The sequence below is a fragment of the Oreochromis niloticus genome, linkage group LG15 (genome assembly GCF_001858045.2).
Source record: "Oreochromis niloticus isolate F11D_XX linkage group LG15, O_niloticus_UMD_NMBU, whole genome shotgun sequence".
In the NCBI taxonomy this organism is placed as follows: Eukaryota; Metazoa; Chordata; class Actinopteri; order Cichliformes; family Cichlidae; genus Oreochromis; species Oreochromis niloticus.
The window spans coordinates 8,663,547-8,679,833 of record NC_031980.2 but is presented as its reverse complement, the minus strand read 5'-3'; the positions used below and the strand labels follow the sequence as shown (position 1 = coordinate 8,679,833).

General features: G+C 38.6%; 1 protein-coding gene across 7 annotated transcripts in view; it reads left to right on the top strand.

The window, feature by feature from the left end:
- The window catches only part of si:dkey-71h2.2 (low density lipoprotein receptor adapter protein 1), a 49,754-nt gene extending 38,089 nt beyond the window's left edge, over positions 1-11,665 (top strand). Inside the window, exons 8-10 of one of the 7 annotated variants that reach the window (XM_019346060.2) lie at positions 666-700; positions 6,209-6,237; positions 8,578-11,665. In XM_019346060.2, coding sequence (XP_019201605.1) covers positions 666-700; positions 6,209-6,237; positions 8,578-8,594 — 81 coding nt within the window. In that variant the 3' untranslated portion in view covers positions 8,595-11,665. The other 6 variants (XM_005460308.4, XM_025898770.1, XM_025898769.1 and 3 more) reach the window with 6 other exon arrangements.
- Positions 11,666-16,287: the final 4,622 nt, after the last annotated feature.

The window sequence follows — 16,287 nt, the reverse complement described above, 5'->3', positions numbered from 1 at the left end:
ATGTACAATTAAATGAATAAAGATAAAGAAACTGAAAAAATGAAAGTGGGAAGGAATAGTATAGTATGATTATTGGTCATATCCTTCCATTTATCCTCTATAAATGTAATAAATATGTGCAAAGCATAAAATAATGTGAGCTAATTTTATACATTTATTGCACATCTGTATATTCTGGTGTTCAGTTGCAGATTTTCAACACTAGGTGACACCATACCCATAAGAATGTCTCCCATATACACTGATCTCATACACGGAAATCCCGCTGATGCACATTTTCCCTGATGTGCCTTTCCTCTCAGTGAGAAATGATCGTGTGGCTGAACGAGACCTGGTTCAAGCTGGTTCAAGTTCATTTTATTGTTGCAGTCGTGCAGTTTATCATCTGTCCGTGCTTATTAAGTGGGGTATTTTTCCAGTGTACTTCATCATATTGTACTAAATATCTATTACTGTGACTGTTAATTGAGTTGCATCTGTGACTGGTTTAAAAGAATCTATTTTCACAGATTGGTTCCTCAGTAGCAGTTCATCTATGTGAATAAGCAAACAGGCAAGCAGCTGGCTCAGTGCAGATGCACAAATGCTTGAAAGTACAGAAGGAGCAGGATTATAACTTGAAGCACTTTGAACGTGGACTGAGTCCTATTTTTGTGTCTCAACAGGATGTGGAAGATGGACTTGAGGATGCATTCTCAAGGTGAGCTTTGTATGTGACTGTAATTCTGCAGAGTGCTAATGAGAATAAAATCAGATTTTCTTCTTTTGTGCACACTAATATTTAAATATTAACATAAGAAACAAATGTATTCAACACAGTTTCAATGAAGAATGCCTTTTGATTACAGTTCAATAGCTCCTGAGCAATGTTCCCTCTAATTTTTCACATGTCTGAGCGAACACACAAACTCCCTGAGCGATCCCTTGGACCACTGTGAGCGACATCAGACGTGTGCACTGTGGTCGTGCCGGCATCTAATCCATCCAAGTTACATGGTTTATTAAAATAATCAAATTACAGCATTTACATTTATGTTAGACTACTTTTAATTAACTGCTTTAGCCCCCTTACAATGAAAATGTAAAAAAAATCTAGTCATTAACCTGTGTAGTATGTTAACACTATTGGAAGTAAAAATAACTTGAACTCCAATTTTGAAAACACAACTTTCTTTCTTTTTAATACAAGTCAGAGCTTTTTTTATGAGTCTGTGGTCTGGGAGAGTCCTGTAACTCTCTGTCTGCAAAATACAGTATATAATGACCAATGCTGGGCAATTAATTATATAGTTACTTCTTCAAAAAAGTAACTCAGTTTGGCAAACAACAAAGATTTTTTGCAGCTATTTTTTTTTTTAAATGCAGCCAAGGCATTTTTAAATAAACATTTCAAACTATTTACAGAACAATCAGCTGTTCTGCATCAAATCTGATGCCACACAAATCATTTGTGCCATTCCAAAAAATAATTTCTGTCCCCTATGAGATAAAGGAGAACAACAGCCTGATACCTGCAGGCCTGACAACAGGAGATGTATCACTCCTGTAACACCTGTAACATTCAGTACTCGCCTCATTGTTCTGACACACACAGCAAAACTACACTACACACTAACTACACAAGATTTGCGCTAAACGTCGCAAATCTCTCACATATCAAAGCACCGCCGTCACTCCTAAAACATCCCCCCGTTTCTTAACAACTAGATGCCACGTTGCCATATTATTTTTTGATTGGTCGACGTGGTACTTTTTTGGACGAATAGGAAAGGGAGAGGGGGGTGGAGTTTGTTTTTGCTCCCAGGCGGAGAGTGCTTTCGAGCCTTTTTTCTTATAAAACGCCGTTTTTACCGTTTATTCCCGCAGTAAATATAAACAACGACAGTATTCAGGAAGAAAACCAAACATTGCATATTTTTTTTTATCACAACTCTGGTTTTACGTGGACTATCAACACAATTTAAAAACTGGTATAAAGTCCACACTTTTTCCGTCAATTGTTCCGTCTGTCCTGCTCACATCTCCAATGGTTGTACACGTTGTCATTAACGTGGCTTCACTCCACATCAGCCACGCCGCTTTGCACATAAGGTGTCGGCACATAAGGACGCTGTCATAGCCTGTCAACCACGTTGATTAGCTGCTTATATACGAATGTAAATCGCATTATTGGCTGGACTTTGGGATAAGGTGGCATCGTTGTAATACAATATGGGAGCAGCCAGTCACTCACTGACTAACACTGCAAAACAGAATTGTTAAAGTATTAATTTTAATTTCAATTCAGGTTAATTTTTTTTTTTGTGCGCAACACAGATTTTCTGTGCGCAGAGACCGTGCCAGCAGTGCGCAATTGCGCACGTGCGCAGCTTAGAGGGAACATTGCTCCTGAGTTACACTGAGGGCCCTTGAGAGTCTTTGGATGAAAAATCTTTTCTTTTAAAAACAGATATTGAAAGTCACATAGAAACTGAAATAAGCAGGCGAATGTGATACACGTGATTTTCCAAGGTACCTTGGTGTAAAAGATTGGCATTGAAACTGGTGAAATAACTTGATATTCAAAGCAGCTGTCTAAAGATATTTTCACAGTGGCATGCAAAGGTTTGGGTGGGCATAATCAAAATTTCTTACTGTGAATAGTCGAGTGGGATTATCTGATCTCCAAAGGGTTGTGTGAAAAATTCAAAGCTTTATAAATGATCTGACTCATGCAAAAGACCTTCTGCAAGAAGTTACAGACTCTGGAGTTATGCCGAACTGTTTCACTTTGTAGTGAATCCTCCACTAATATGACCGTTGTGTGAGAGGCAACAGGAGAAAACCTTTCCACCAAATTTAATGTCAGAATTCTGCAAGTTTGTCTTTTATTTTATTCAACCTTTATTTTTACAGGTAATCCCACTGAGACTTAGTGTCTCATTTACAAGAGAAACCTGTGTCAATTAAAAAGAAAAAAGAAAAACTAAACAAATAATACTTGGCAGTTTTTGAATAAAGTAGCCGTCGGTTCCCATTAAAGAAAATCACAGTGCCTTTTGCAGTAGCTGTAATTGACTTGATGCAGCACTTTGCACGATGGTAATTACCTATCCCAGTCTTAGCTGTTAAATCAAACGCTCTTAGCTGAAAAGTTATAATAGCCTAAAAATGTAAGCAGAATACAATGATTTTTTGTAAGTCATTTAAACCTTATACGATTCACAATAGTGCTACTACAGTATGGTAATAATATAGTAATTATTATTTAACTGTTCTTTTAACACTGTGAACTTGAGGAGACCAGATTCTGTTGTCTTGAAAAGAAAATATATTCCCTTTCTTGCTTCTTGTAGGATCTCAGCTTCTCCGAGGCTATTCAGATACTCTTTTGCCGTATTTTTCATTTCATAATTTATGAAATGTTTTAAAGGGGTGATGGCTCTGGACTCCAGGCTGGACACCCTGATTCTCTTCCTGTTGAGCCGCTCTGTTGAAGTACATGCAGAATGGTGTTATCAGCACTTTTTGGTGAAATAATCCAGGCTTTTCCTGAAAAATTTATACACCACAGCATGTGTTGCTCCAAAAACATTTATATGCTGTTACTGCTGTACACACCCATTAAAAAGAACTTTCCAGTCTTTCATCACCCCTCACCCAGCTTCTGTGAAATGTGTAGTTGACACATTAAAAGGAGGAATTTATTTCCTTATTTATTTATGTTTATTTTTAATGAAATATGGTGTTTAATTTTGTTTTGAAAATCTGTATTTTTATTTAGCTTTATGGCCAACCTTTTTCGAAAAGGTAAATTTGACTGAATATTTATTCATAGGATGCCATAAATATACATTATTTGTTTTATAGGCCATCACTGTACAACATGCACCCTTAAAGCTGTAAGCTTGTTCTAAACATCAAGCATAATTGACTCATTGAGATCATGTGGAACAAGTGACCCCCTTTGATTGCCACAAGATCACCACTTTCCCAGACAGATGTTTCAGGAGCACACCAGCTCAAACCAGTGCGGGAGCTCCACAATGCATCAACACCTTGTCATTGAACTAGGATTACGATACAGCGCTTATACCACGATGTGTGACAGCTTGTAAAATTGACATTTTATAGGTGTAGGATACCTGCAGAGACAGGAATGTGAGTCTCAGGTGAAATGTGAGACATGAGGGATATGAAAAAGTCACACGTCAATGTGACGACTGATGTGAAGGAATACCCCCCTTTTTCTGCCTGATTGGTACAAATCCTTGCATGCGGATACGCTTTTTAAATTGCGTATCTTTTAAATTACATATATAAACATAGTACATTTCACCTGTTACTACTTAATACACTTGATCACTCTGAAAACTCGCAGCTCACAAGTAACTAAACCTAAACCTCTTAATATTAGCTCCTTTATCCAAAACAGAGTAATGGAGGCCAGTCGATTGAGCTTATGATTGTCTGCATGGCTCTTAATTTCGTTGTGTAGCCAGCTTTCAGTCTCTGTGACTGTGTATACATCCTACAGCTCTGTAAAATCTGTCTACAAAGACAGAGAAGAGCTACAGAAAGATGGTGCTGCACACATTAAAGAGATGGCACTCGTTAAGCTGTGCTGCCTGTGGCTAACGGAAGTTTTGGGGAAAGCAAATGAGTAAATTCGACGAAGGGATTTTCTGCATGTGTGTTTCTGTGGAAGCTGCTTTCACATGCGTGGAGAGCAGAAAAGGAACGCAGGACATCACTCAGACACTTCTCAGCAGGGATGGGGACAGTTGTCAAATAGGGGGTAGGTGAAACTCTAGATAAACGTCTACTAAATCTGACGTCCTGGGAGTCGCACTAAAGGAGTTTGAAGTGTTTAGAGTGAACGTGCTCTGCAGGGGTCAGCAAGGATGTCAAGCGCTGCAGTTGTGGTACAGCACTGGTGAATGAGATGCGGTCTGAAACTCTGAAGAATCTGGGTGACATTGAGTTGTCATGGCTGTCACACCTATTAAATGTTGTATGTGACTTCGGGAATGCCTTTAGATACAACTGAGGAGGGTTTTATTTGTGGCTCTTCGTATGTTCAAGGAGAACTGTTTTAAAACGTCTCTGCTGTTTATCTACTCTCTAGCCCTTTAGTTCCAAAAATGTAAGTATGTTTAACTGCCAAAGATTTATTGTTAAATAGAAAAAGCTCTTTTGTGAACTGAGTGGTTTCTGTTATATTTCAGGCCTGCTTATACAACAGAATGACTGGGATTGCCTCAAACGTTAGTGAAGGTAGTCTCTGCCTTCACAGCTACCCTTTAAAAAAACCCAGAAACTATTCTAGTGGTCATTAAACCATGTATTTATATATTGTGAGGTGTCAAAACTTGTCATTAAGGGTACTGGGGAAGTCGTCAGAGTCATCTTTAAGGGGCAAAGAATTTTGCCAGTACCCACAGTATTTTACTAACAATAGTCTGTTACTCTTGCTCTAACTTTGTATAGCTCATAACATTAGGTGTTTGTATAGGAATTGCCTGTTTGGTTTGTGGTTGTCTGAATCGCTTGCACACACTGCAGTAAGTTTCCATCACCAGTGCCTCTTCAGCTTCCTGGTATTTCTACGCTTGCGCTTGTTTAAATATAGCATCGGGGTCACGTTATTGGTCTGCGGGTTGGCGATTCATTTTAAATCACTTTAATCCACTTTGGTGTAAGCAGCAGCATGACCTCCAGGGGTCACTGGTAGCACTTTGTAGTTTTGCGAGTTGAGCTGCAGCTGATACCGTTAAACCAACTTCAGTGGAATAATTTTAATTAACACTTAGCTGCACAGGTCAGGATTTAGACCTCATTAAAAAATCTATTTTTAGCAGGGCCAAAAGTGCTCACAACTATTGACTTCAGCTTCAGTTCAAACTGGTTTAATTAAAATGATTCATTTATGGTATTTAAAATTTCATAAATGAACGGTGACCCTGTGTAACAGCCGATTTAGCACTGAAGTGCTTCTCCCCATTGAAATGTGAAGGGTTCGTTTTATTTTAGTTTAGACTTCTTTGTGTGTCACTTTGCTAACTGGATGGTGAAAGTGGGGCAGCTCACTTCACAATGTGTAATGTGTACATGTACACTCCTGATGCCCTTTAGCGGGACAGTTCCTATCACCTTTTCTTCACTTATCCTAACCTTTAGCACTGATTCACTTTGTCTTGATTTCTTCTGTCTTGTATCTGGCACGCAGCAACATGGAAATGGAGGAGACAGACAACGGTAAGTGTTGTGATAAGTGTATTGTTTTATGACAGTACATGCTTGCTGTGCGTCCTTATTTCAGGCCTAATGTGAAGAATGCCAACCCAGTTGGCATTATTATCCCAGTCCAATCTGCTCTCTGCAAGGGGAAAGCACTGGCCTCTGGACATATGTGACTCCACTGATAAGAAAATGATCAAACGCTCAGAGCCACATTCAAGTTTGTTTTTAAAAAAATTTAAATTAGGATTAAACTATTACTTAAAATCAGTTTTTCAATATTAATTTTAATATTACATTTCCTTGGTTAGTAGTCTTCATTACCTCCTGGTCCAGCCCAATCTTAACATCTTCAGCTCAACCTCCTGTCTTTTTGTTGGTGCCACCATTACCAAACCATACCTCAGCCGGTTTCACTTTGTAAACTGTCCCTTTCACTCTTGCTGCTATCCTTCTGTCACAAGTCACCCCTGTCACCTGTCTCCTCTCATTCACACACGTATTCCATCTTGCTTTTACTGGCTTTCACTCCTCTTCTCTCCAGTGCACACCCCCACCTCTCCAGACTCTCTCCCACCTGCTTCTTACTCTCACTGCAGATCACAGTGTCATCTGCAAGCGTCATAGCCCACGGAGACTCCTGCCTGACCTCATCTGTCAACCTGTCGATCACCAGTGCAAAAAAAAAGAAAAAGCACAGTGACTGAGTGAATGATATGATTTTAATCATTAAGTTGCACATCAAAGCCAATGGAGTGCTGAAAAATGTTTATTGTTAAAATATAATATACCAAATAAATCACCTTTTAATTTGTAGAGGGTAGCGCTTCTGTTCAATTTTGGAGTTGGCTTTTATTTTTCAGTGTTGCCAGTGTTTTTCCGAATGACATCAAAAACACTGAATTTTCTTGTTGTCTGCCACTCACGACCTCACACGCTGCACTTTGTCCACTAGCACTCCCTTTTCCCATTTGTTCTTTGTCATTTTGAGTCAAATCAACATCCTCTGCCGTTGTGTGTTTGTGTCTGTGACCTTGCTACATTATATGCTTCTTTCTTCTGTCAGTTTTTTTTAACCTTTGTATAGACTATAAACCCTTTTTCATCTGAAAAAAATGTTCTAGCAATGCTCTGCTTTTCTCTGTCTCTGTCAGACTGGCCGAGTCCCGCTCCGAATCCGTCTCTGACAATGCAGCTTTGAGTCTCCCGGAGGTCTCCACTGAGAATCTGTTGCCTGTCTGCAACAATGAGTTTAAATAACACATACCGGCAATAGCTGCCCGACATACAGCACCACAGAAATTAGACAAAAAGCATACGCTCCAGTACCCAGGCTGACAAAAACAGCATGCTTTACTCGATCAGAAAGAAAAAAACATATCACCCTCCCCGGTGCACAAACTGAATGAGAAAGCCTGTATTTGATATTCAGTCACTGCTGCAGAGAAGCCAGAGTGAATACCCTGATATTATGAAATGTTATTTCTGTGAATGCCTGCCAGTCAAAACCCACTTCTCTCAGTGTAAACAGCCATCTCCTGCCATCTTAAAATTTGGTGCACACAGTGCGCAATACACCACAGCGAAGAGAGCAAGGACGACAAATTTGTACACAATGCAATTCACACAGGATGAAGTTTGGAGTCTCCTCCTTTTAGTCATAATTTGTGAAACATTTCCACATGTGGATTCCACTTGTAAATTACAGTAATGACTGCACAAATGTCACAGTCCAAAGATGCGTACACTGTATATATGCCTGCTATCGCTTTCTGAAAATGTGAGCGCTCTCTAATCTTGCTGTTTGTTTTGGTGCAGTAACAGCTGCCAGTCACAGCACTTGCTGGAAGAAGTCCAGTGTTAGGAGTCATCATCAGACACTGGAGTGAACACTCTGTCATGATGCTGAATGGGTTTTACACAAATCATCCAGTTTGTTGTATCGAACAAACCATTTCTTTTGGGGGATGAAGCCCCCATTAGACACACAGACATATAAAAGTGTGTGTCAGGTTTTTTTCCTGGCAACACAGTCAATAAGGAAATGTTTCTTTAAGAAGAATACTTGTAACATTTACAAAGTAAAGTGGAGTACTTAAATTTAATCTCCAGCTAGCTGTATATGATCGTAGTTTTTTGGTCCCAAATTCTCACTGCTTGATTCACTTCATTCACTTGTTGTGACCTTTCCCAGCAGATAGATGTGCCAGGTTGTCATGGGAATGGTTCAGTTTGTTATATATCGGGTCATTGTTTGCAGCGGGTGGGGGGGTTTGGCATCCATCATATTTGTAATAGAGATAATGTATGAGAAGAGGGAATTTAACTTCCAATTTATTCATCCGTCTTTTGTTGCAGGACCCAGAAATTGTTAAATCCGAGTGCATCTTTCTGCTGGGAAACATGAGGCTGAAAGCTTCAGGAGTCCTTGAACTTGCCCTTGTGTTGGGAAAGTTACCAGATTGTTATTTTCAAGGTCAAGAAAGAACCATTTATGTATGTTTTATTTTTCCTTATAGGTAAAGTATTTTGGTATCCCTTTTACATTTAGTGTCATTATGAGGTTTAAAATGATGTATTCAATAAGTAACTAAAGCTTCAAGACCATTAGGAATGCACACAACAACCAGCTGTTTTTATGTTAAAACGGTTACTCTGGCAATTTACAACTGTAATAAATAGAAAAATTTATGCTAACAGTGATCAAATTGAACTAACGGAGAATAAGATGTTGTTGTAACTACTAATTCCAAAATCCTGCCTGATTTTCAGTCTGAAAAGTTCACCACACTACCAATTTGCACCCCAGGCTTTATGCCAAAGATCTGTAGTTTCTGTATCCAAGCTAACCTAAACATAATGTGCAAAATAAGATAAACAAGATAAGCAAATTTTAATCATATGCAGCCTCTTGTGCGTGAAAGTGATCTGCCTGGTTTGCAGTGCATACATAAAAGTTTACATAGTTGTTTTTCTTTCCGTCTTAAATGCTAAATATAACTGCGAATTTACTCTCGAAGTAACAGGCTGAGATTTCTGTAACGATCATCACGGTCTGACTGGAATACGGCGAGTTTAGCATCTCCTCATTCATTCAGCTGTCACTGTACATAAAGACAATGTTACTGTTAATGCTGTTAGGTTATGGAAACTGTGTTTCAAGCCCAAAATCTTAGACTAAAGAAACATATTTCCATATGCTGTATTTTTTCAGTGTCAAAGCTGTACCTATTTACTGTATGTATACATATTGTATCATTATAAATGAAGTAGGATGATTAGAATCAGGGCTTTTCACAGGTGGGCTTTTTTTTATCACGCTAATTGGGACGTGAATGTGTAGATGCTTGTGTGCTTTTGCGTTAGGTTAGACGATTTGTACAGATTTAAATGACTGTGGGTTTTACTACTGCAGGAGTCGCTCATTTTTCTTACTTTTTTGTACATGATTATATGGTAACAAAAAATCAGTCATCACTTGTTATCTTCATTTACATAGTTCACACTGTCCTCTTTTAAGGATGCTTTTCCTTTTCTCTTAAACATCTCTTTTCATAAGTGGAAATGATACATTCCAATTGTTTTCTTGTTTTTTTATTAGACTGTGCGGTTTATTTATATCCACCACTCAAATGCTGTTTGTTGTCAAGAGCATGTTATATTGTGCCACAGTCTGGTTGAAGTGGTCTTCTCTGTATTCACGGCATCATGACTGAAAATAATTGTGGCGGTGGTAGGTGGGAGGTAGCAGGGAGCTCCGTATTGTTGTCATGACACCCGCTGCAGAATAATTGGATGGCTTATCAGGTTACGACATGAGGCTTAATTACACCGTTTTATTCCTGACTGTCTGAAATACCAACTCTATTACAAATTTTAAAGCGAAACTATTTAGTATGGATAGCAGAAATGCCCTGTGTCATGTCAAGGATGGTCTAGGAAGCGAAGTGTTCACTTTAGTATTGACTGTGAATTTGGAGGTCAGCAGAGTGCGCTGCCAGTGTGATGCTGTGATGCACAAATGATCTGTACTCACCTTTTTCAGACCCGTCATTGATTGACTGATTGATTCCTGTGTGGATGTGTCTGCTGATTCAGTGCTGTTAGATATTTTAAGATTGGCTGCTGTCCAGGAGCTGTGAAATCTGTGAAATCTGCCATTTTCACTTAAAAAAACATTAGTTTTAACCCTGTGAAGCCTGATAATAATAATAATGATCTTAAATTATGATAATATATTACATTTACACCTCAGGTAATTTAGAAACAGACATACTACTAATACATACTATTAAATGTATTGGAAACATTTCATTTTTTTATGGTTTTACAACCTTTATTTTACTTTATGCTGCAGCAGTTATAACAGGTTGCATATTTGTTTAAAAATGGCACATTAACCATGATAATGTGCCATGATCTTTAATTTACCACTCTTAATATTTCTAAATGACATTGCAATAATCATTAATGTAGAGGTTAGCTTAGTTTAAATACGAAATGGTGTCCTGGGTGTTGTAATAAGGACAGAGCACATCATGTACACTCATTCTAGAAACACTTTAAGTTTTATTTGCACTGTAATGTTGTTAAAATGAGAAGCTAGTGACTTTTGGCACGTAGGAAATAACAGGCGCTCAAAGCTCTGTTACTGCCTGCACGGCACAATTAATCCACGAGTGGCCAAAGATGTGAGAGAAAGTGCATGGACAGGTTTTGTTGTACAGTTTCACTATGGTGATGGTGTTAAAGTCCCAAAAAACGTCCAGGTGAAATTGTGATACTGTATAGGCTTAAAGCTAAATTATTATTTGTAAATTATTAAAACATAAAAAGTAATCTAATTTAAGAAGAAGAAAGTCCTGGATTAATAACATTATGACGCAGATAATTCCATCAGGCTCCTCAGAGTATTGTTTCATGTAGCTAGTATACTGGAAACAGCATGCCATCGATGTGGCAGATTCCCAGCAAATCTTGACTGGATGCGGTTCTTTGGCACAGCTGAGACTTTTGTCTTTGGGAGTGAAGAGAGAGAGAGAGAGAGACCAGCACTTGGAGGTACAGCATGCCAAACTGAGTCTTATGTGCACTGAATACAAATCACCCTGTGAGGTTCTGAGCCCAGAAAGTATTTTAGGCTTTTAGGGTTTTAAAAAATGAGAGAGTTTCGACTGGAAAAGCCAAGTACTCTCAGAAAAGCTACTGTACTTCTTAACCCCAAATAAACACTGACGTTTACAGTATGAATTTACTTTACCAAGGTGCTTATTTTCTATCTATGCAAATAGTGGGTTTCCAGCAGTGTTGTGATATTATGTTAATAGCAGTTTGTGTATGATTCACAAGCAGGTGTCCTAATCTGTGTAAAATTGTGTACAGAATTTTGAGGCTGTTATGGTTTGTTACATATTTATGCATAATAAAGGACTTTGTACAAACACTGCATTTTGCTAAAATGTCATTTTAATTACAGGATTAAGAAACCAATCTGCAGAAGCCTGTGTTTATTAAACTAGAAGCCTTCTGTGGTGCTGTTTAATTGCTACGATCCTGTTTGGAAACTACCAGAATATCAATATGATTCTGAACTTGAAGTTTTAAAAAATCTTCAGAAAAGAAGCTTTAAAATAGCTGTTCGGTTTGCAGACAAACCGATCAAAATCAAATATTTCAGCTTGTTTTGTCTTTATTGATTTTGCTCTTTCTGCTAAACTGTCCACAGCATTTTATTCAATCTGTACTTTTGTCAAACATTTCCCAGTTTACTGGTCAATCACAACCAAGGACGTGCACTTTGGCTGTCTGATCAATATGTCTCTACATTCAGTCGACCGCTGTTGCCTGATTAAAGGTTTAAAAAAATGCACACCATTTGTAGTGTCTGGTGAATCTTCTTGGCTATCAATAAAAATGCCTGTGTAGTGTCATTTACACAGCCATTTAAAGTACAAACTCTGGGGGAAATTATTTTAAATACTACATGCATTGATAGAAGGATTTGTAACCCCTGATAATATTGGACTTTAAGGAAAGTACATGTATATGTATCTGACTTCTAATCTTCCTTTGGCTGGAAACTCTTCAGTCTAGTGTATAACTCTAAAACCTCACCTTCTGTTGATGTTACTGGCTATGATACTGTGTTCACAGACCTCTGCAGCTCTTTCACCTCAAGTTGTGTTGGATTTATAGATTATATGCACCAAAATTGATATGAAAGTCATTTAAAATATTGCGCCATACCAAACATAACACAAATACAGTGGCACCTATGTTTGATTGTCAGTGATTATAATAACACAATATATATAACAATATACAACATTATAAGCAAAATCAGGTGAACTGGCACACAAATGCTGTGGAAAGTTAATAAAAGTATCTGAGTACCTGGGGTAAAAAAGTGTAAACAATAATATACACCCCTCATTTATTTGCACCAGAAAGGTGAATCACAAAGAGTTATGTCCTTAAAAAATGGGGGGAAAAAATCCAGCAAAGACCTGACACAGGACCCGAGAGATGCATCTGACCCTTCAGTTGATCCTTCTGCTCTTTTGTCTCAGCATAAATGCTTTCATTGGAACAGCGGCTGTCAAGGAGAAATTCTTAAGGAAGGGAAACAGGAAGAAAATGCAGAAGTATGCCATATTGCACAAGAACTGGACTGAAAATCTGTGGTAAGAGTTCTTAGGGAGTGATTAATCCAAATTTGACTTTTGGTTCAAATTGTCATCAATATGTAAAGAGGAAATCAGAGAGGTATAAGAGTGAGTGTTTGAAATCATGTCAAAATGTCATCTGGAAAACATCTGATTAGGAGCAGCTTCATTTTTCAGTGTGACAATGATCCCAAACACACTTCCAATGCAGTAAAAACACAGCTGATAGAAATCACACTGTCAGTGGAACACTATCAGTCATGGATGGGACCCCCGAGAGATGGACCTCAATGTTATTGAAGCAATGTTGGATTATCTGGATAAAATAAGATAAGATAAACTTTATTAATCCAACACGTGGGAAATTTGTTGGAGGATGGATGGAGAATGGAATGTCCTTGAGAAGTCTGGAGAACTATTCCTGAAGACTACTTAAAGAAATTACAAGAAAATTTGTCTAAAAGAGCTCAGGCTGTGTTGATGAATAAGGGTAGTCATGCCAAATATTGACTTTCAGGTTTTAACTCTTTATGGATTATTTCCCTTTGTGTTTGCGTATTTCAATAAATATTTTCCTAGCAAAATATATAGAAACGAGGGGTTGGCTCAAGGCTTTTGCACATTACTGCAGACTTTTAACAATTTATTTCTTTTAATTGAATGAAGAATGATCACACTTCTGAGAAAGCCTTTAAAGAATGAATATTTCTGTACAAGCTCATCTCGAACAGTTCACTGAAGTGTCAAAGGCTTTTACCACATGTTTAAAAAACCCAATCTGATCAGCTCTGTGGGCTTGTGTTTCTGTCAGCTATCTGCATGAGCGTTTGTTTAGACCAATTAATTATGGTTGGCAAATATTTTCATTTCTAAGGATGCATCACAGTAGGGTGCCTCCAATCTCATTATCAGACTGTGTGCAGAAGTGGGAATGAGAATCAGCTCTGACACAAAGTGGTTTAAAAAAAAATATGTGTTTAGGATAATAATCAATCAAGTCTCGGGATTAAAATATTAGAGATTCATAGCAGAAGCTCACTATGTAGACTTCCACCAGCTAATATTGTGGTTGTTCTCCTTTTGCTGCCAAAGCAGCCCTGACTCATCAAGGCATGGACTCTGCTAAACCCCTGAAGCTGTGCTGTGGTATCTGGCACCAAGATGTTAGCAACAGATCCTTTAAGTCCTGAAAGTTGCAAGGTGGGCCTCCCATGGATTGTACTTGTTTGTCCACCACATCCCACAGATGTTCAATTGTATTGTAATCTGGGGAATTTGGAAGTGAAATCAACACCTCAAACTCACTGTTGTGCTCCTTAAACCATTCCTGAACCTTTTTTGCTTTGTGTCAGGGCTCATTATCCGGCTGAAAGAGGCCACAGCTATCAGGAAATACTATTTCCATGAAAGGGTTTACATGAGCTGCAGCAATCCTTCGGTAGATGGTACGTGTCAAAGTAATATGTGGTGCCAGGTGTTCCGCAGGTAAGTGACCCACATGCACCTGGCCATGCATGTAATGTAAAAAAAGACATGATTCATCCGACCACACCACTTCCTTCCATTGATCCGTGGTCCAGTTCTGTTGCTCATGTGCTCATTATTGCCAGTTGTGGACAGGGGTCGGGAATTGTCAATTGTGAATTTCAGCTTCAGTAGCTCGCCTGCTGGATCTGGAAGCAGCAGGCGAGCCTACCTTCGTTCCTCAAGTACAGTACATCAGTGAGCCTTGGCCACCCATGACCCCGTCGTAGGTTCACCACTGTTCCTTCCTTGGACCACTTTTGGTAGATCCTGGCCACTGCAGATCAGGAAGATGGGAAAATCCCATCCAGTCATCTGATCATCAAACATTAATCCTTATACCTGCCCATTTTTCCTGAGTCTAACAAATAAGCTTTGAGGACAAAATGTTCACTTGATCCCTAATATATCCCACCCACTAACAAGTGCAATGATGAGGAGCGAATCAGTGTTATTCACTTCACCTGTCGGTGGTCAGAATGTTATGTTTGATCAGTGTATACAGAACTGACTAATCAAATTCATGAGATCAAAGAAGGCCTGTCTTCAACTTTAGATCAGAAGAGTTAAACATTTCAGAGAAAATTTCACTATCATGAAAATGCTGTATGACAGACCTGTTGTGTGTCAGAAATCACTGACTCTGTGAACAAAGAGTGTGGAGTACCCAGCCCACCCTCACAAAGAAGATCAGCTTGTCACGAGTAACAAAGAAAAGTGGCAGAAAATCTCCACTTTGATGTTTTCAGAGAACTCACTGGAGACTAAAAAGGCACTCTGTGTTATTTCATTGTATTGTCACACTGACAACAACAGCGTTGTTAGTGTGCTGCTTCTGCTTCCCTTGTGTGAACTGGGGTTGATGCAGCATAGGCCTTGTTTTGCTGATTATACTGGAGTGCATAAATCTTTCCACTTAAACTGCTCTCAGCTCACTGCGTGACGAAGCAGAGCTCACCTGCATGTCATGTCAGCAAAGTCTGCAGCAGTCAATTAAACCCTAGTGCATGAAAAGAAATCGCAAGAGTAAGAATATTCAGTATCATCACCAGTTATTTTTTTATAGCAGCAATAAATAGCTCGCAGTTAAATGTGCTTTGTCATTGTTTTGCTTCACGAGCAGTAATCCAAATCACCTCTGGACATGGACATTAAATTAAGGTCACATAAGATGGGGAAAGAAATTTAGCTAAAAATATTACACTTGACGTAGTTAAACAGTCATTCTAAATGTGAAATTACTGTTTAACTTTCGGGGGTTATGTTGATTACCAGTGTCATATTTGTCCTTTGTGTCCCGGGATATGGCAATGAACAGCTCATTTAGTATTCATAAGTGTGTAATTGATTGCTAATAGCCTATTTAACACAATTTTGTGATGGCTAATTAGTGACTGATAAGGTGTTCCACCCTGCTCTAATGGCTTAATACAGTGTATGTAATAGTTGTACCATTTGATACTGAGACTCCATAGAGACCAGCTTGTGGAGGTCAGATAGGCTGACACTTCACTGCAGTTGAGATTGTTATCATAGGGAGGGCCATAACCTGCATTTCATTTTTAGCACATTTACTGATGTAGTTATATATATATGGATGTGCTGGCTTTTCAGTGCCTGTGAACCATCAGTGTTGAATTTCTCTTTTTATATTCACGTATATGCATGTGGGGCTAATATGTATATATTTATAAAACTGGAATTTTAGAACACACAATATAAACTGTAATACCTTGCAGTGAGGTTGCAATAAATGTCTTTCTATATATCTTCATTGCCCATCTATTTTGGCTCCAGTACTGACAGACAGGAGAAAGCTAATATTGGAAAGATGGGACCAAGCGATACAATAATGAAGGTAGACTCCAATGCAAACCCA